Source organism: Coregonus clupeaformis, unplaced genomic scaffold (genome assembly GCF_020615455.1).
Source record: "Coregonus clupeaformis isolate EN_2021a unplaced genomic scaffold, ASM2061545v1 scaf0808, whole genome shotgun sequence".
Taxonomy (NCBI): domain Eukaryota; kingdom Metazoa; phylum Chordata; class Actinopteri; order Salmoniformes; family Salmonidae; genus Coregonus; species Coregonus clupeaformis.
In genome coordinates, this window is record NW_025534263.1 from 90,351 (window position 1) to 111,406 (window position 21,056).

At 42.7% G+C, this 21,056-nt stretch overlaps 1 protein-coding gene across 1 annotated transcript in view; it reads right to left on the bottom strand.

Annotated features, from left to right (window-relative positions):
- Positions 1 to 551: 551 nt before the first annotated feature.
- The window catches only part of LOC121559497 (CD209 antigen-like protein A), a gene marked incomplete at its 3' end in the record, with an annotated part of 51,275 nt that continues 30,770 nt past the window's right edge, over positions 552 to 21,056 (bottom strand). Inside the window, exons 2-4 of the mRNA XM_045216812.1 lie at positions 1,210 to 1,311; positions 821 to 949; positions 552 to 700 (exon numbers count right to left, since the gene is read on the bottom strand). Of these exons, the coding sequence (XP_045072747.1) occupies positions 552 to 700; positions 821 to 949; positions 1,210 to 1,311 (380 nt within the window). The remainder of the gene's footprint in view (positions 701 to 820; positions 950 to 1,209; positions 1,312 to 21,056) is intronic.

The following is a 21,056-nucleotide window of genomic DNA, read 5'->3' on the forward strand; positions in this document are numbered from 1 at the left end:
ACATGGATAGTCCTGCCATGTTCCTTGGCCTGATAACCTGTGTTCGAACAACACACAATTCTCACGTACACCACCACTAGGATCTCCTCTCTCCCAATACCAATAGTAGAAACAACAGAGTTAGACTGGCCTCTCTCTCAGAACCTAGAGTATGAACAATGCAGAGAATCAGTCCTACTCCTTACACTGTGTCAGCGTTATTAGAGCAGTAGTCTCTTACCTTGGGGTGGTCAGTGTTATTAGAGCAGTAGTATATTACCTTTGGGTGGTCAGTGGTGTTCCGTCCACCCATTTCCAGGTCCCCTCAGTAACAGAGTCAGTCAGACCAATCCAGACATGACTGACTGTTTTAAGCCTATTGATTAATGTCTGTTGTTGTGATAGAAAACAACATTATTAATTTCTCTCTCTCTCTCTCTCTCTCTCTCTCTCTCTCTCTCTCTCTCTCTCTCTCTCTCTCTCTCTCTCTCTCTCTCTCTCTCTCTCTCTCTCTCTCTCTCTCTCTCTCTCTCCCACTCTCTACTCTCTCTCTCTCTCTCTCTCTCTCTCTCTCTCACCTGTTCCTTATCACTGTTTACGATGACCAGGTCTGCTCCTCTCTCCAGACAGTTCTGTCTGCTCTCCCTCCAGGTTTTAGTCTCAGTAGAGATGAAGTACCAACTGGATCCAAACTTCTGCCAGCCTTCAGGATAGGTTTGTTCTACAAGACAAACACATGAATTTCCATCTTATTATTCTGCACCTATTATTGAAGAATACAAATACCAGTTGACTGCATATTAGGAATGTGATGTTATGATCATTTATTAGGTGAACTCACTCAGATTAGAGAACTTTCTCTTGAGATCATCTCTCTCCTTTTGTATCTGGTCTCTCTCTTTAGTCAGGTTGTTGTAACTGGTCTGTAGCTGGTCTCTCTCTGCAGTCACTTTGGTGATGCCTCTGTTATCTAGAAAGGATTGATACATATACTAAAATTACTGGTGAAAAGGCAATTTCTTACTGCTACTGTAAGTGGCAGGCGTTAGAAACTGAAGGTCTATACAGTCTGCTAAAAGTGGACAGAATATCTTGGATGTGTTTTGCTAGTTCCTTGAACATGTCTAACAGAGGAGGAATTTAGTTACACAGATAACAACATTCATCTGAATATAGGACCTTATAGTGAAAGTCTGATATAGTGTAATGATTAGATAACAATACACTCACAGACTGGTCTCAGGGAGATGTTGAGAGTGACTTGTAGAACACACAGCATCCCAAAGCTCACAGCAACCATCCTGTAGAGTCTTCTCCCTGGATCCTCAGGTCCTGAGGAAAGACACTCTAATGTGAGAACACACATACACAACGTACCCATTCACACATACCCACACACGCACACTCACACACTTTTTTGTCTATTTTGTATATATTTCTCAATTTTTACTTTCATTCTTTAACTAAATATACTTTCCTGCAACCCGCCTCACCCAACGTGGAAAGGATTCTATTATTTCTTTATAACTTTCATCAAGAACCGTAAGCTGAAACGAGTGTAGCCGCAATCTGAATGGCTACCTGCTATTAGTCACCGTTAGCGTTTTCACCACTGTCCGTGGCCTACACTATCCACCAGCCAGCTCTAGCTCTAGCCTGGACAATTCGTCGGCCAGTCTGCACAGCTAGCTATCGACCCAGCGTGCTATTGACCCAGAGTTTATTGGACTTTCTGCCGGAATCACTGGACCCTAGCGCCGGATCATCACAACCAGCTAGCTAGCTGCAACCTGTTGTTGGCTGATTACCATTGCCCTATAGCAAGCACCAGTTAGCCTTGAGCTAGCCTCAGGCCCATCTCCTGGCTATCTACCTCTCTGTCAAACGGACGGGACCTCCTAGTGTTGACACTGAGCCTCGCCAATCCAACACGACTGGTTTGCCGACTAAATAGTCTGATGTGGTTTCAACAGGCTGCGTTGCAACGACCACGAAGATCCATCTGCCAGCCCCGGCCCGCTAGCACACGCAAACTACAACTGTGCTCCCTGCTAGCTGTGCTGAAGCACCAATTTGAACTGTCTCGGACTCACATATTGCTGTTCACTGGACCTTATGATCACTCAGCTGCACAGCTGATGCCTGCTGGACTGTTCCTTTACACGGTACCCTGTCCTGTTTATTCTGTTTAGTCTTAGCCCAAACGTTATCGCTATTTCCAGTTGTGTCTTAGCTCTCTCTAATAACACCTGTGACTGCTTTATGCCTCTCTCCCATGTCAATTATGCCTTGCCTATTGCTGTTTGGGTTAGTTCTTATTATACAATTTCACTGTAGAACCCCTAGTCCCTCTCAAACTGCCTCATATAGTTCCTTTGTTCCACCCCCCATACACGCCGAGACCGGCTCAATCGATGCCTCCAATGACGCTTTCTCTTTCATTGTTACCCAATGCTTAGGGTTACCTGAACTGTACTCATATCCTTCCATATCCTTTTCTGTACATAATGCCCTGAATCTTTTCTACAACGCCCGGAGAACTGCCCCCCTTTATTCTATGTACCCAACGCACTAGAAGACCAGTTCTTAAAGCCTTTAGTCGTATCCTTATTCTAGTCCTCCCCTGTTCCTCTGGTGATGTAGAGGCTAACCCAGGCCCTGCAGCCCCCAGTATCACTCCTACTCCCCAGGAGCTATCATTTGTTGACTTCTGTAACCGTAAAAGTATTGGTTTTCTGCACATAAATATCAGAAGCCTCCTTCCTAAGTTTGAGTTATTCACTGCGTTAGCAAACTCCGCCAACCCTGATGTTCTAGCAGTGTCTGAATCCTGGCTTAGGAAGGCCACCAAAAATTCTGAAATTTTCATCCCCAACTATAACATTTTCCGTCTAGATAGAACTGCCAAAGGTGGTGGAGTTGCAATCTACTGTAGAGATAGCCTGCAGAGCTCCATCATACTATCCAGGTCTGTGCCCAAACAGTTTGAGCTTCTACTTCTAAAAATCCACCTTTCCAGAAATAAATCTCTCACTGTTGCCGCTTGCTACAGACCCCCTCAGCCCCCAGCTGTGCCCTGGACACCATATGTGAATTGATTGCCCCCCATCTATCCTCAGAGTTCGTACTGCTTGGTGACCTAAATTGGGATATGCTTAACACCCCGGCCATCCTACAATCTAAACTAGATGCCCTCAATCTCACACAAATTATCAACGAACCTACCAGGTACAACCCTAAATCCGTAAACATGGGTACCCTCATAGATATCATCCTGACTATCTTACCCTCTAAATACACCTCCGCTGTCTTCAACCAGGATCTCAGCGATCACTGCCTTATTGCCTGCGTCCGTAACGGGTCTGCGGTCAAACGACCACCCCTCATCACTGTCAAACGCTCCCAAAAACACTTCAGCGAGCAGGCCTTCCTAATTGACCTGGCCCAGGTATCCTGGATGGATATAGATCTCATTCCGTCAGTAGAGGATGCCTGGTTGTTCTTTAAAAGTAATTTCCTCTCAATCTTAAATAGACATGCCCCATTCAAAAAATACAGAACTAAGAACAGATATAGCCCCTGGTTCTCCTCAGACTTGACTGCCCTTAACCAGCACAAAAACATCCTGTGGCGTACTGCATTAGCATCAAATAGCCCCCGCGATATGCAACTTTTCAGGGAAGTTAGGAACCAATATACACAAGCAGTTAGGAAAGCAAAGGCTACCTTTTTCAAACAGAAATTTGCATCCTGTAGCACTAACTCCAAAAAGTTTTGGGACACTGTAAAGTCCATGGAAAATAAGAGCACTTCCTCCCAGCTGCCCACTGCACTGAGGCTAGGAAACACTATCACCACCGATAAATCTACAATAATCGAGAATTTCAACAAGCATTTTGCTACGGCTGGCCATGCTTTCCACCTGGCTACCACTACCCCGACCACCAGCTCTGCACCCTCCGCTGCAACTTGCCCATGCCCCCCCCGCTTCTCCTTCACACAAATCCAGACAGCTGATGTTCTAAAAGAGCTGCAAAATCTGGACCCCTACAAATCATCTGGGCTAGACAATCTGGACCCTTTCTTTCTAAAACTAGCCGCCGAAATTGTCGCAACCCCTATTACTAGCCTGTTCAACCTCTCTTTCGTAACGTCTGAGATCCCCAGAGATTGGAAAGCTGCCGCGGTCATCCCCCTCTTCAAAGGGGGTGACACTCTAGATCCAAACTGTTACAGACCCTTATCCATCCTGCCCTGCCTTTCAAAGGTTTTTGAAAGCCAAGTCAACAAACAGATCACCGACCATTTCGAATCCCACCGTACCTTCTCCGCTATGCAATCCGGTTTCGAGCTGGTCATGGGTGCACTTCAGCCACGCTCAAGGTCCTAAACGATATTATAACCGCGATCGATAATAGACAGTACTGTGCAGCCGTTTTCATTGACCTGGCCAAGGCTTTCGACTCTGTCAACCACCGCATTCTTATTGGCAGACTAAATAGCCTTGGCTTCGCAAATGACTGCCTCGCCTGGTTCACCAAATACTTCTCAGATAGAGTTCAATGTGTCAAATCAGAGGGCCTGTTGTCTGGACCTATGGCAGTCTCTATGGGGGTGCCACAGGGTTCAATTCTTGGGCCGACTCTTTTCTCTGTGTATATCAATGACGTCGCTCTTGCTGCTGGTGACTCTCAGATCCACCTCTACGCAGACGTCACCATTTTGTATACATCTGGCCCTTCATTGGACACTGTGTTAACAAACCTCCAAACGAGCTTCAATTCCATACAACACTCCTTCAGTAGCCTCCAACTGCTCTTAAACACTAGTAAAACTAAATGCATGCTCTTCAACCGAACGCTGCTTGCACCCGCCCACCCGACTAGAATCACTACTCTCGACGGGTCTGACCTAGAGTATGTGGACAACTACAAATATCTAGGTGTCTGGTTAGACTGTAAACTCTCCTTCCAGACTCACATTAAGAATCTCCAATCCAAAGTTAAATCTAGAATCGGTTTCCTATTTCGCAACAAAGCCTCCTTCACTCATGCTGCCAAACATGCCCTCGTAAAACTGACTATCCTACCGATCCTTGACTTCGGCGATGTCATTTACAAAATAGCCTCCAACACTCTACTCAGCAAATTGGATGTAGCCTATCACAGTGCCATCCGTTTTGTCTCCAAAGCCCCATATAATACCCACCACTGTGACCTGTACGCTCTTGTTGGCTGGTCCTCACTACATATTCGTCGCCAAACCCACTGGCTCCAGGCCATCTATAAATCACTGCTAGGCAAATCCCCGCCTTATCTTAGCTCATTGGTCACCATAGCAACACCCACCCGTAGTCTGCGCTCCAGCAGGTATATCTCACTGGTCATCCCCAAAGCCAACACCTCCTTTGGCCGCAATTCCTTCCAGTTCTCTGCTGCCAATGACTGGAACAAATTGCAAAAATCTCTGAAGCTGGAGACACTTATCTCCCTCACTAACTTTAAGCATCAGTTGTCAGAGCACCTTACCGATCACTGCACCTGTACACAGCCCATCTGAAATTAGCCCGCCAACTACCTCATCCCTATATTGTTATTTATTTTGCTCATTTGTACCCCAGTATCTCTATTTGCACATCATCTCTTGCACATCTATCATTCCAGTGTTAATACTAATTGTAATTATTTTGCACCTTAGCCTATTTTATTGCCTTACATCCATAACTTGCTAAATTTGCACACACTGTATATTATATGTATTTCTGTTGTATTTTTGACTTTGTTTTGTTTTACCCCATATGTAACTCTGTGTTATTTTATTTTATTTTATTTATTGTTGTTTTTATCGCACTGCTTTGCTTTATCTTGGCCAGGTCGCAGTTGTAAATGAGAACTTGTTCTCAACTGGTTTACCTGGTTAAATAAAGGTGAAATAAATAAAATAAATAAATAAATAAATAAATAAAAACAAACAAACACACGTAGAAGAGGGTGGTGTTGGTCCATGACCAGCTACAAGAGGACTGTTTCTCAATGTTGTTTTAGAGGAGGTTACCATATCAGTATGACATGTTAGAAGCACATAATTACATTAATACATCTAAATACACTGAAAACATACAGCTATTTGCATATTACATTCAAGGTAAAATCATTATAAAAAACTTCCACTGGGACTTGCTATCAATTATCATTTTTCAGTGTTTTTGTGTCATGTGTAAGTCTTTGTCTTTGTGTGTGTGTGTGTGTGTGTGTGTGTGTGTGTGTGTGTGTGTGTGTGTGTGTGTGTGTATGTGACTTGAGATTTCTATAGTTTTAATTATACTTTGTGGAAAGTAAAACATTTTCCGGGGGAAGAAATAGTTTCTTTGGAGGTCACTATAACTTTTTGAATACAGAACCCAAAAAATTACAACTCTTTAAAACTGTTTGAATACAGATCTGAGAAAGCAACCACTCAGTCGGGGTCTCAACTTTGTAGAGAATACACAATGGGAATACACAATGGGAATACACAATGGGCAATTTGGAAATTTGGTTGTGCATCAGCAGTTTTTCTCTTGTTATGTCAGTCACTGACAATCACTCTATTAGCCTTGTCAGCTAACCATTTTTAGATTGTCAGTTAGTCTAGCCAGCTATCTAAACTCTTTGCAATCATGGCCGAATACCGACCGGGCACATAGGATGTGTTCCCAGGGACCCTGGCCTCCAGGGGATCCCCATTTACTTATTTTGTCACTCTCACTCATATATCATTAACATGTCATAAGTCTTGACAAAATGTGTAGAATTGCAGGAAATGTGCTTTAAAAATGCAAAAATGTCTCTCCAGTCCATGGCAAAATGATTAGAATAGCAGAAAGCTTGCTTTAAAACGGCAACATTTTCTCTACTCCTTATGGCAAAATGTGTAAAATGTCAGGAAATTAAATTTAAAAATAAAAGGTATTGACTATTAGCTTTTCCGCGTTATTTGTAATTTATTTTGTACATAATGTTTCTGCCATAGTCTCTTATAACCAAAAAGAGCTTCTGGATATCAGGACAGCGATTACTCACCTCGTATTGGACGAAGATTTTTTTCTTCAACAAGGCGGCGCGAAAGATATCCCACAGACACCCGACAAGGCCCAAATCCCCATCATTCGCATGAGGAAGAGACGGAAATATCGTGGACGTAGGTCGGGGTGCCTTGTAAGGATCCGACGGCGAGCGAGTAAACTGCCTCTGCCATCAATCCTATTAGCCAATCTTCAATCATTAGAGAACAAATTGGATGATTTAAGATTACGGTTATCCTACCAACGGGACATTAAAAACTGTAACATCTTATGTTTCACGGAGTCGTGAATGAACGACCGAAATGGACAACATACAGCTAGCGGGCTATACGCTACATCGGCAGGATAGAATGGCTGACTCCGGTAAGACAAGGGGTGGCGGTCTGTGTTTATTTGTAAACAACAGCTGGTGCACAAAATCAAATACTAAGGAAGTCTCGAGGTTTTGCTCGCCTGAGGTAGAGTATCTTATGATAAGCTGTAGACCACACTATTTACCAAGAGAGTTTTCATCTATATTTTTCATAGCTGTCTATTTACCACCACAAACCAATGCTGGCACTAAGATTGCACTGAATGAGCTGTATAAGGCCATAAGCAGACAGGAAACCGCTCATCCAGAGGCAGTGCTCCTAGTGGCCGGGGACTTTAATGCAGGGAAACTTAAATCCGTTCTACCTAATTTCTACCAGCATGTTAAATGTGCAACCAGAGGAAAAACAACTCTAGACTACCTTTACTCCACACACAGAGACGCATACAAAGCTCTCCCTCGCCCTCCATTTGGCAAATCTGACCATAACTCTATCCTCCTGATTCCTGCTTATAAGCAAAAACTAAAGCAGGAAGCACCAGTGACTCGGTTAATAAAAATGTGGTCAGATGACGCAGATACTAAGCTACAGGACTGTTTTGCTAGCACAGACTGGAACATGTTCGGGATTCGTCAGATAGCATTGAGGAGTACACCACATCAAGTCACTGGCTACATCAATAAGTGCATCGATGATGTCGTCCCCACAGTGACCGTACGTACATACACCAACCAGAAGCCATGGATTACAGGAAACATCCGCACTGAGCTAAAGGGTAGAGCTGCCGCTTTCAAGGAGCGGGACTCTAACCCGGACGCTTATAAGAAATCCAGCTATGCCCTCCAACGAACCATCAAACAGGCAAAGAGTCAATACAGGGCTAAGATTGAATCGTAATACACCGGCTCTGACGCTCGTCGGATGTGGCAGGGCTTGAAAACTATTACAGACTACAAAGGGAAGCACAGCCGCAAGCTGCCCAGTGACACAAGACTTCCAGACGAGCTAAACCACTTCTATGCTCGCTTCGAGGCAAGCAACACTGAAGCATGCATGAGAGCACCAGCTGTTCGGAGGACTATGTAATCACGCTCTCCGTAGCCGATGTGAGTAAGACTTTTAAGCAGGTCAACATTCACAAGGACGCAGGGCCAGACGGCTTACCAGGACGTGTACTCTGAGCATATGCTGACCAACTGGCAAGTGTCTTCACTGACATTTTCAACATGTCCCTGACTGAGTCTGTAATACCAACATGTTTCAAGCAGACCACCATAGTCCCCGTACCCAAGGACACTAAGATAACCTGCCTAAATGACTACTGACCCGTAGCAGTGACGTCTGTAGCCATGAAGTGCTTTGAAAGGCTGGTCATGGCTCACATCAACACCATTATCCCAGAAACCCTAGACCCACTCCAATTTGCAAACCGCCCCAACAGATCCACAGATGATGCAATCTCTAATGCACTCCACAATGCCCTTTCCCACCTGGACAAGAGGAACACCTACGTGAGAATGCTATTCATTGACTACAGCTCAGCATTCAACACCATAGTGCCCCCAAGCTCATCACTAAACTAAGGACCCTGGGATTAAACAACTCCCTCTGCAACTGGATCCTAGACTTCCTGATGGGCCGCCCCCAGTTGGTGAGGGTAGGCAACATCATATCCGCCACACTGACCCTCAACATGGGGTCCCTCAGGGGTGCATGCTTAGTCCCTTCCTGTTCTCTTTGTTCACCCATGACTGCGTGGCCGCGAACAACTCCAACACCATCATTATGTTTGCCGACGACACGACGGTGGTAGGCCTGATCACCTACGACGATGAGACGGCCTACAGCGAGGAGGTCGGAGACCTGGCAGTGTGGTGCCAAGATAAGTTTTGTTTTATTTCATACGATCAGTTACGAGTTTTGTAAATGTTTTCATTGTGTTTTGTTTCGAGCGCTCCATGTGAGCAATGAGCATGTTTCTGGTTTGTGAACAGGGTGCACGTTTCTTTGTACTACATAATAACAACGGGTGTGTTTTTGTGTGTCAAAAATATTGAAACATTTCTGGAATTTCTGATACTTGCTTTGTCATCACTTAACTACATTGAGATAATAAAATCTATACTGTATGTCTGCTCCATGGGCCTTGGTCAAAAGTAGAGCATTAGAAAGGGGAGTCCCAAATGGCCCCCTATTCCATATATGGTGCACTACGTTTGAACAGAGCCCTATGGGCCCTGGTCAAGGCAACTGTGCTAATAGGGAAGCATTTGGGACTATATTGAGATTGAGGGTTGGCAGCAACAGTTTGCTCAAGCTTGCAGTCATCTCAAATATGATAAACAGGAAGCTACTGTATGATGAAATTGCCAACATTACACAATATATCTGCAGCATGACTTAAAAAGTGCAATCTGTAATTTCTATAAAAAATAAAAAATAATGATATTTCCCCATTGATTGTTGAAGAATGTAACTTATACTGTAAATGCATCATGAGCTTAGTTTAACCATCTAACCCCATCACGACCCAAAATATAAGCTTGTTTCAAGATGAAATTGTAAACAAACAATATATAGCCTCAGATGGTTAAAACTATCATTTTGATCTCGTGGATGGTCAGTCCTTGCATACATATCTCTCTCTATGAATTTGAGAGTGGTTACATTTTTCCAGCCCCGTCCCTCAGCTGTTTACCAAAAACAGTGGCGGGGTGTTCCCTGTGTTGCTGTTTAAAAATATTATTTTCAATTGATAAGTGATAGTGTGCGTTTGTTCTGTTCAAGCTGACCACCATAGTCCCTGCGCCCAAGAATGCCAAGTTAACCTGTCTAAATGACTATCGCCCTGTAGCACTCACACCTGTAGCCATGAAATGATTTGAAAGGCTGGTCATGGCTAAGATCAACACCATCATCCCAAACACCCTGGACCCACTCCAACTCGCATAAGTTTTAGTGCGTTTCATACCTGCCTACATCCGCGTGTGAGAGAGAGAAAGATAGAGATCATTCTTTGTACCTGAGAGATGGGTCTCAGTCTTCACGCTCCTTGTTGCTCTGTTCCGGTTTTCTTCAGTAACTTCGTTTAATTCAATCACCTGCTTGTTGACGTAGCTGGCCATCTTAACTAACTGTACCGAATATCAATGATTACCCCAATCAATCAATTAATCAACTAATTCAGTCTGTCTGACCTCTTATAGTGTTAACTTACTTATGATTACCTTTCTAACCGACTCGTAATGGTAATATCTACTGTATGATTCTAACTTCAATGACCAGTAGTTGAGTAGTTGCTCTGATAAGCATATCTATTGGTACCTCTCTGATGTCTGTCTGTGGTGCACTGCAGTTGATAGAATGTTTTAAGTATCCAATCACTTTCAAGCAGGATGTAATATTTCGCAATGCCTGTTTGTGGCATTGTTCATAAGGAAGTCACGTTAAGTCTTGCACTCCGTGACTGGCCATCGATGGCCAAATAGGGTGCTTGTTTTCTATCTATGCTGTCTGTGTGTGACATCAGTGTGAGGAAATATTCAGAAGTGTGTGTAAGAAATCTGTCTGCATCTTTATCAGAGGTTTTAAAGGGGAACTTCACAGACGTGCGTGCGTTGGTGGGTGCGTGCGGGTCTGCCTGCGAACAGTGTGTGTCCTCTAAGTTCTGTTCTGCCCTCTGCTTGTGTCCAACTGCATGTCACACTTTTTTGAAGATCCAATCAAATTCAATCAGGAAGCTGGTAGACCTCAGAGGACATTGTTCCTTTATATTTTAATCTGTGCTTTTGTTCTTCTTATTATAAAAGTGATTTATGATAACTGATCATGAAAAAACTCTAGAAAAATAATGAATAAACTTATCAGAAGCCCACATGGCAAATCACATGACATGTTGCTAAGTAAAAGAGGTAGAGGGAGAGAGAGAGGTAGAGAGAGATTTTTGTAGAGCCTACATGTAATGTTACATAATGAACTGTACATCTTAACATTGACAACAGCTATTGAGTGATATATACCTACTTAGTTTTGTGTGCGTGCATGCGTGAGTACATGCTTCCGGTGTGTGTGTGTGTGTGTGTGTGTGTGTGTGTGTGTCAGCCTTTCTCTCCTACGTCTAGTTCAGAGTGCCATTCTACCAAAATATATCATCAATCTTCAGAGTTCCTTAAACAGCAGTGACTACAAATAGCCTTTTTCACAGATCCAGCACGCTGGAATGGAACACCCATAGTCCCACCATTCTCCATGGCTTGAAAACCAGTAAGGTACCACCACACAATTCTCCACTCCTCCACCATTAGGCTCTCCACTCCTCCAATAGCTGCAGTAGAAACGACAGAGTTAGACTGGCCACTCTAGACTATGAACAATGCAGAGAATCAGTCCTACTCCTTACACTGTGGTCAGTGTTATTAGAGCAGTAGTATATTACCTTGGGGTGGTCAGTGTGGTGCCGTCCACCCATTTCCAGGCCCCCTCAGCAACAGAGTCAGTCAGACCAATCCAGATATGACTGACTGTTTTAAGCCCATTGATAAATGTCTGTTGTTGTGACAGAAAACAACGTTATTGATACAGTCTCCACCTCTCTCTCTCTCTCTCTCTCTCTCTCTCTCTCTCTCTCTCTCTCTCCTCTCTCTCTTTTTTTTTTTTCTCTCTCTCTCTCTCTCTCTCTCTCTCTCTCTCTTCTCTCTCTCTCACCTGTTCCTCTCTGTTGTTTATGATCACCAGGTCTGCTCCTCTCTCCAGACAGTCCTCTCTGCTCTCCTTCCAGGTTTTAGTTTCAGTAGACAGGAAGTACCAACTGGATTCAAACTTCTGCCAGCCTTCAGGAAAGGTTTGTTCTACAAGACAAAAACAATAATTGTTATACTGCACCTATTATTGAAGAATACAAACACAAGTTGACTGCAAATTAGGCATGTGATGTTATGATCATTTATTAGGTGAACTCACTCAGATTAGAGAACTTTCTCTTGAGATCATCTCTCTCCTGTAGCGGGTCTCTCTCATTAGTCAGGGTGTTGTAACTGGTCTGTAACTGGTCTCTCTCTTTAGTCAGGTTGTTGTAACTGGTCTGTAACTGGTCTCTCTCATTAGTCAGGGTGTTGTAACTGGTCTGTAGCTGGTCTCTCTCATTAGTCAGGGTGTTGTAACTGGTCTGTAGCTGGTCTCTCTCTTTAGTCAGCGTGTTGAAACTGGTCTGTAGCTGGTCTCTCTCATTAGTCAGGGTGTTGTAACTGGTCTGTAGCTGGTCTCTCTCTTTAGTCAGTGTGTTGTAACTGGTCTGTAGCTGGTCTCTCTCTTTAGTCAGCATGTTGTAACTGGTCTGTAGCTGGTCTTTCTCTTTAGTCAGGGTGTTGTAACTGGTTTGTAGCTGGTCTCTCTCTTTAGTCAGCGTGTTGAAACTGGTCTGTAGCTGGTCTCTCTCATTAGTCAGGGTGTTGTAACTGGTCTGTAGCTGGTCTCTCTCTTTAGTCAGTGTGTTGTAACTGGTCTGTAGCTGGTCTCTCTCTTTAGTCAGCATGTTGTAACTGGTCTGTATCTGGTCTCTCTCTTTAGTCAGGGTGTTGTAACTGGTCTGTAGCTGGTCTCTCTCTTTAGTCAGGGTGTTGTAACTGGTCTGTAGCTGGTCTTTCTCTGCAGTCACATTGGTTTTATATTCCATGCCTCTGTTATCTGGAAAGGATTGATACATATAGCTACTGGTTAATTCGCTCACGAAACAGTAATTCAAGAAGATCTAAATGCATATTCCCATGAAATGATTGAGATGATTGGCATGACATTTGGACATTTCACCAGTAAACCGTGATGAATTATCATTCAAGATTGCCATTGATGTTTGCCTACATTTAAATTAGGTATGCTTAACTTGGTGTAGGAAGGTATTAAAGATAGAACATTTTCTTGAGACAATATGGATAGAGGCAGACGTTGCAATCGGAGGATGCATTTTGTGCATATTCTATAATGATATTCAATAGGCGACATCTGCCAGTACAAACTTTGATTGAGAAATGATGACGTCCATTTAAAAGAAAATGTGTGCTCCCTTGCCTAAACAAATATCACTACACCACTCGTTACAGTGCCTCCAAAATACATGATTGACATCGGCAAAAGAGGATGGACTATCAGTTGATCATTGATGTTGATGAAGTAAATATGCTAGTCAGCTAAATCAATATTGTTTTCACTGATTGTGATTAATCTTCAACGCTCTTAAATAATAACTTCATAATATAGCCTGACCTTGCTTTCATAGACGTTCAGCTTATAAAGGCTTCATTAAGCCTTCATAGTGCCTTCATAAGCACTACATAAATGTGTTATAAAGCATCTATAAGCATATGTCATGCTTTATAAAGGGTTCTTAAACGTGGCATAACTGTGTGACATAATCACCCAAGTCAAATGTGACATAACCCACTATGTCAAATATGATATAAATATATGCTTTATAAATGGTGATATGTTTTCACATTACATCTAATCTTGTTCCCAGACATTTCAGCCCAAATGCTTGACAGTTTTGGTGGACCAACACATGAAACTTGGCTTCATTAGTTAGAGTTCATTTTAAAATCACATTTTACAATACAACAAGCCATACCACGCAGTGCTGGGCCCATTCAGTTCTTTGACACATTCATCCACTCCCCCGCTGAAATGTTACCACTATTACATTTTGTTTACATTTTAGTCATTAAGCAGACGCTCTTATCCAGAGTGACTTATAGTTAGTTGGTGCATACATTTTCATACTGGCCCCCCGTGGGAATCGCACCCAAACCCCTGCCGTTGCAAACGCCATGCTCTACCAACTGAGCTACACAGGAGCTCAGCCCTACTCCAAATCTTTTTGGTTTTCTCACACACACACACACACACACACACACACACACACACACACACACACACACACACACACACAAATGCAAGCTTTGCAGGTCCATCAAGCCATTTAAATACCTCTCACACATTTACATTTTACATTTATGTCATTTAGCAGACGCTCTTATCCAGAGCGACTTACAAATAGGTGCATTCACCCTATAGCCAGTGGGATAACCACTTTACAATATTTTTTTATTTTAATTTTTTTAGGGTGGGGGGTAGAAGGATTACTTTATCCTATCCCAGGTATTCCTTAAAGAGGTGGGGTTTCAAATGACTCCAGAAGGTGGTGAGTGACTCCGCTGTCCTGGCGTCGTGAGGGAGCTTGTTCCACCATTGGGGTGCCAGAGCAGCGAACAGTTTTGACTGGGCTGAGCGGGAACTATGCTTCCGCAGAGGAAGGGAGCCAGCAGGCCAGAGGTGGATGAACGCAATGCCCTCGTTTGGATGTAGGGACTGATCAGAGCCTGAAGGTACAGAGGTGCCGATCCCCTCACAGCTCCATAGGCAAGCACCATGGTCTTGTAACAGATGCGAGCTTCAACTGGAAGCCAGTGGAGTGTGCGGAGGAGCGAGGTGACGTGAGAGAACTTGGGAAGGTTGAACACCAGACGGGCTGCGGCATTCTGGATGAGTTGTAGGGGTTTAATGGCACAGGCAGGGAGCCCAGCCAACAGCGAGTTGCAGTAATCCAGACGGGGAGATGACAAGTGCCTGGATTAGGACCTGTGCCGCTTCCTGTGTAAGGCAGGGTCGTACTCTCCGAATGTTGTAGAGCATGAACCTGCAGGATCGGGTCACCGCCTTGATGTTAGCGGAGAACGACAGGGTGTTGTCCAGGGTCACGCCAAGGCTCTTCGCACTCTGGGAGGAGGACACAATGGAGTTGTCAACCGTGATGGCGAGATCATGGAACGGGCAGTCCTTCCCCGGGAGGAAGAGCAGCTCCGTCTTGCCAAGGTTCAGCTTGAGGTGGTGATCCGTCATCCATACTGATATGTCTGCCAGACATGCAGAGATGCGATTCGCCACCTGGATATCAGAAGGGGGAAAGGATACCTGTTCCTGGAGAGCTACCCTGGAGAGCTACCCTCCTGTAGGTTTTCGCTCCAATACTTAGTTTGAAGTGAGACATCTTTGTTCATTCATTACACATCCATAAAGTCTCTATATCGCATGATGCTGTACTTACTTTAAAGTCAGACCCCTTTGGTCATTTATAACATACTTAAATGCCATGTATCATATGACGCTGTACTTATTATCAAGTCAGACCCCTTTTGTCATTCATAACACATATATAAAGGCTGAATGATGTGAACACAAATGTATAAAAAAATAATAATAATGATGTGAACACACAAAAAAAAAAAAAAAAAATTAATATTTAAAGAATTATCACCAAGAGCTAAAACAAATAAACATTAAAGAAATGATTAAACCATACATTCTATTTTATTTGTACATTTTTAAAACATTGTCAATACATTAAGTTTCAAAAAGTCCGGCAATGCAGTTACATTGAACATTACACAGGGCTGTGAATAGGGTAGCTTGTTCCTGAGCTGACGGATGAATGGTTCTTGCCTCTCTGGCTGCTGGAGGTACTGCATGTTGGTTCCAAGCTTCATAGTAACAACAAAGAAAGTTAGCTGGTCTTTTAGGAAATGTCCTTTTCACACCATCTGGATAAGGTCATTTCTGTGCTGCGCCAGAAATACTCTAAATGGGGAGATGGAAAACTCCATTAGATTTGTATTATTATATTCCTCTTTCATTTACAAATCTCATGACGTGACTATAAGACATGGCTGTATCTAGGGGGATTTTTATATAGCTGAGTCTGCTTGCTAGCAATTGCTGTGAAGTCACCAAAACTATTTGAAATAACGATTCAGATAGCTTTGTAATCTAACTCCATACTAAACTACTTCAAATTAATTTAAATTACAATAAATAAAGGTTAATTTACTAGTTTGTCGCTGTCCAGTGGCACCACAAGTGGGCGTTTGATTTGCAAACTCATCACACATGTGCTTACAGCACTACAGAAACACTACTAACCAAACAACAGTGCAGGGCATGTGCACTGAATTAATAGAAAACAACAGTCAAAAATCTACGCTACTTAGATTTTTCCAAGAACTGAAAAGTCGTCCCTTGATGTTGTTTAAGCATAATTGTTCACAAAGAAAATCAAATGTTGCTGTTTTTCTATTAAATAAGTGTGAAAACTGGGGGAAAACCAGAAAAAATTTGGGGGAAATGTGAAACCTGGAAAAACAAAACAGAATTTTGGGAAAAGAATGAATGAGGCCAAAATTCTAAACTGATTTTAAAATACCCTACCAACGTTTTTTTGCTGTGCATGACTGCACTTTAGAGAGTGTGTCATCCTGCAGCAGAGCATTATGGGGGAAGTTGAGGTCAGGTCCAATATTGACTATGCACCCAAGAGGGAAAGAAGTTGGGCAATCCTAGAAATGTTTTAGAGTAATAAAATATATAAACTGTACATTCTTTGTGAAGCCTCAATTGCAAATGATTTATAAAGCCTTTATTAAACGATGCTCATAACACACTTTATAAAGCACAGGTTTGTGTCATATTTTAGGGTTAGGTCACTTTTGACAATGGTGGTTATGTCACACGGTTATGCCACATTTATGAACCCTTTATAGAGCAGGATGTATGGTTCTAGATGATTTGTGACACATTTATGTAGTGTTTATGAAGGCTTTATAAAGGCTTTATGTGCTGCACGTCATTTAAAGCGGGACCATATTGATAATCTTCTAACTCTTGATATATGGCTGGCTGGCTAGTGGCTTGTGTGGATATTTTAGTGGGCTATATGGTGGTTAGCTAGAGTCTAGACTACCTGTGTTCAGTGGCGACCCATCATTCAGGGAGGGTTGGGCAGAGACCCACCTGTTTAAAGCCCCACCTGTTTATTATGTTATTTTGGCATTAATACATGTCACATATCAGTTTGCAAACAATGTAAAAAATATATATATTTGACTTAATAAAGCCACATACAAACATGGTCTCTTTTTTGCTTTATTGACCAAGGCAGCTCCAACATGCAGGTGTTTCAGCCTAGCTTAGTGCTTTCTGTGGTGGTGGGGCAAACAGCGGAAAACACATAGCGCGTAGGGGTTTATAATGTTCTCTAATTGCGCCGTGATTGGCTCAGTGTTCTGTCACTCATGGGGAAACTACGTCACCGCAAAATATACAGGGAGAGCTAAAAAATTCAAGCCCCTTGGGTGCTGCCATAGATTTACATTTGAAGTGCCCATCCAAGAAGTCTCAAGGTCATTGGCCACAGATAAAATGAAGTCAAACATTACAAAACAAGTTGGAAATCGCAAATTCAACAATGAGTGTTTTGGAAGGAATCAGTGGCTAACTGCAAGCGTTGCAAAGCAATACTAGCCTGCTTTTCAGTGGAGAGGGTGTGTGGTCCAAGTCTGGGGTTAAGGGTCACTTTTTTCCAAGCTTAAAAGGATAAACATTCCCATGCAACACCATGGGCCAGAAAAGGTTGAATACATTGGCCATGCTTGTCAGAAGGGAACCGATGTGGATGTGGTGGAGGAGTCAGGCGCAGGACACAGAGGTTAAGTCCAACAGACTTTAATAAACCAAAGTCAATAGTCCAAAAGAAACACGACCTCGACAAAACAAGAGGCGAGGGAGAATTACGCATACACGCGTAAACACTAAACATAAAACAAACAGAGTGCAAACACGTAGCTCCGAACAGCATGACAGAGAAAAACAACACACAATATTACTAACACAAAACAAGGAACTTATAGGGCACGCAATCAACACACAAATGGCCACAGGTGATACAGACAGACAAAAGCAATCGACTGGCGAAACCAACCGGCGCAGAGTGTTGGACACATCCTCCATGGCGGCCCCGAGTTGCCGGATCATGGTGTCCTGGTAGTTGATCCGGTATTCCAGGGACTCGGGTGCCGCCGCTGTTCCTGCTGACTCCATGTTGGTGTGTTGTTCTGTCAGAAGGGAACCGATGTGGATGTGGTGGAGGAGTCAGGCGCAGGACACAGAGGTTAAGTCCAACAGACTTTAATAAACCAAAGTCAATAGTCCAAAAGAAACACGACCTCGACAAAACAAGAGGCGAGGGAGAATTACGCATACACGCGTAAACACTAAACATAAAACAAACAGAGTGCAAACACGTAGCTCCGAACAGCATGACAGAGAAAAACAACACACACTATTACTAACACAAAACAAGGAACTTATAGGGCACGCAATCAACACAAAAATGGCCACAGGTGATACAGACAGACAAAAGCAATCGACTGGCGAAACATAGAGCGGTGGCAGCTAGTACTCCGGGGACGGCGCTCGCCGAAGCCTGCCCGAACCAGGAGGAGGAGCAGTCTCGGCCGAAACCGTGACAGTGCTGTCAATCCAACATGACTTCTTTCGCGTTCAACACAACTGGAAACTTCGGAACTGGGAAATGTCAGACTTCAGTGAGTTCAAGAGAACTGGGAACTCTGAAAAAAACTAGCTCCAACACGGAATTCCAAGTCATCCAACTCGGAATTCCAAGTCGGGAAGTCTGGCCTCTTTCTAGAGCTCCGACCTGAAGATCACTGACGTTATGATTCAACCTTGTTTTTTTCTAAGTTCCCAGTTGTCTTGAAAGCACCATAACTCCAGAGAATTCCAGACTTTGATGACAAAGTTTGATGACAAAATTTGCCCATAAGAAGGACCTTCATGCCGCCTTCCTGTTCAAGTGAGCACAGCACAACAAGGTGAGTCCAAAAATGTATTGTATGCTGCTGCATAAATGATGTAATATGCCAGGGAGATATGTATACTGTAGCTAAGAAAGTAATACTACGTGTATGTTGTGTAGTAAGCTGTTAGTAGCCTATGTGCCTCACCCTAATAATTTGGTCCCTTTCCCTCTCAGAACTAATGTTCTGACTTGGTGGTGCACATGTAGCGTATAGCCTGTTTTAGAGAAATGTCATTATCGAATATTGCAAGAGCTTTCATTGTTTGCTTATATGCCCCCTTTATTTATCCTACGGTTCTGACTTGGTGCACAGTGTGCAAAGCTGTCATCAAGGCAAAGGGTGGCTACTTTGAAGAGTCTCAAATACAAAATATATTTTGATTTGTTTAACAATTTTTGGTTACTACATGATTCCATATGTGTTATTTCATAGTTTTGATGTCTTCACTATTATTCTACAATGTAAAAAATAGTAAAAATAGAGAAAGACCCTGGAATGAGTAGGTGTGTCCAAACTTTTGACTGGTACTGTCCATAAGTATCAAAATTATAAATCATGTCAAATTCCTTTTATTAAGCAAACAAGACGGCACTTTTTTCTTGTTTTTAAAATGTATTTATGGATAGCCGGGGGCACACTCCAACACTCAGACATATATTTACAAACAACACATTTGTGTTTAGTGAGTCTGCCAGATCAGAGGCAGTAGGGATGACCAGGGATGGAAGTTATCTTGATAAGTGTGTGAATTGGACAATTTTCCTGTCCTGCTAAGCATTCAAAATGTAATGAGTACATTCTTTTCATTAGGAATGTAGTGAAGAAAAAGTGAGTTGTTAAAAATATAAACATTAAAGTAAAGATACCCAAAAAAAACGACTTAAGTAGTACTGTAAATTATTTTTCCTTAAGTACTTTACACCACTGCCTCTAGTTTAGTCTGTACTCTTTCTCTCCCATGTAAAGGTCATCCCATCCTTCTCTCTAACATTCCTCCTCTTTTGTAGTGCATGTCACTTTGCACGACGCTGTGCATTACCAGCCTCATCAGGTTTTACTGAACAAGTTCTCCGCTCAGCAAATTAATTGTAATCTTTTGTCGCATCTCACACCTGCTCCTGTCCGGTCTCATTCACTAACCTCTACTCTGTTTGTCTCTTAATCTTGCTGTTGAAATCAATTGGGCGTAGCTAGCTAGCTCTGGTTCACACTAGCTCTGGTCCTGGGCGTAAATAGCTAGCTCTGGTCCAGCTCTGGTCCTGGCTGTAGCTAGCTAGCTCTGGTTTGCATAAATTAACATACAGTATAATACCCACCAACAATAATTGTAACTCTTGAACCGTTCGAGCTAGAGACACCAAACCAACTTTCACATGTTCAGGCTATCCTATCAACCACCAATCGATCAATCAAAACCATACATACTTTAAAACAAGCTAGCAAGCACACCACATTTTCTTCAGGAAATGTACTTTTAAGTGATCAATGTTAGCCTAAATAGTTTATTTATTAGATAGAACTACAGCTAGCTATCAGTAGATCTACATACACACCTATTCTACATTTCTTTAACTACCACAAAAGTACTTTTAAGAGCTGTCATCACTAGACGCACCGTCATATGTCTCTCCCCAAATAATAGCCTAAAACGTTCTAATCATTACATCACCATTCAACTAAAATCAAACATAATTTGCCCTGAACGTTTTACAAAAGTAAATTGTGCATCTATTTATCTGAAAACCACAGCATGGATGATTCAGAGATGCTTTGATTTCCTAACAGTGTTGTCCACATGATGCTATTTTTTATTCCCATCTTCTGACAGATCTCTTTGTCCTTTGTCTTCTTTCTGTTTTCACTCAACAACTGTAGTTTAGACATGTTTGTGATCTAACTAACCCATAATCCTAATATTTGTGTAAACTCTTCACAGTTGTGTTCTGTGTGTGTAACTGAGTAGACTGATTCCCCCATTTCATTTATCCACAATCCTTA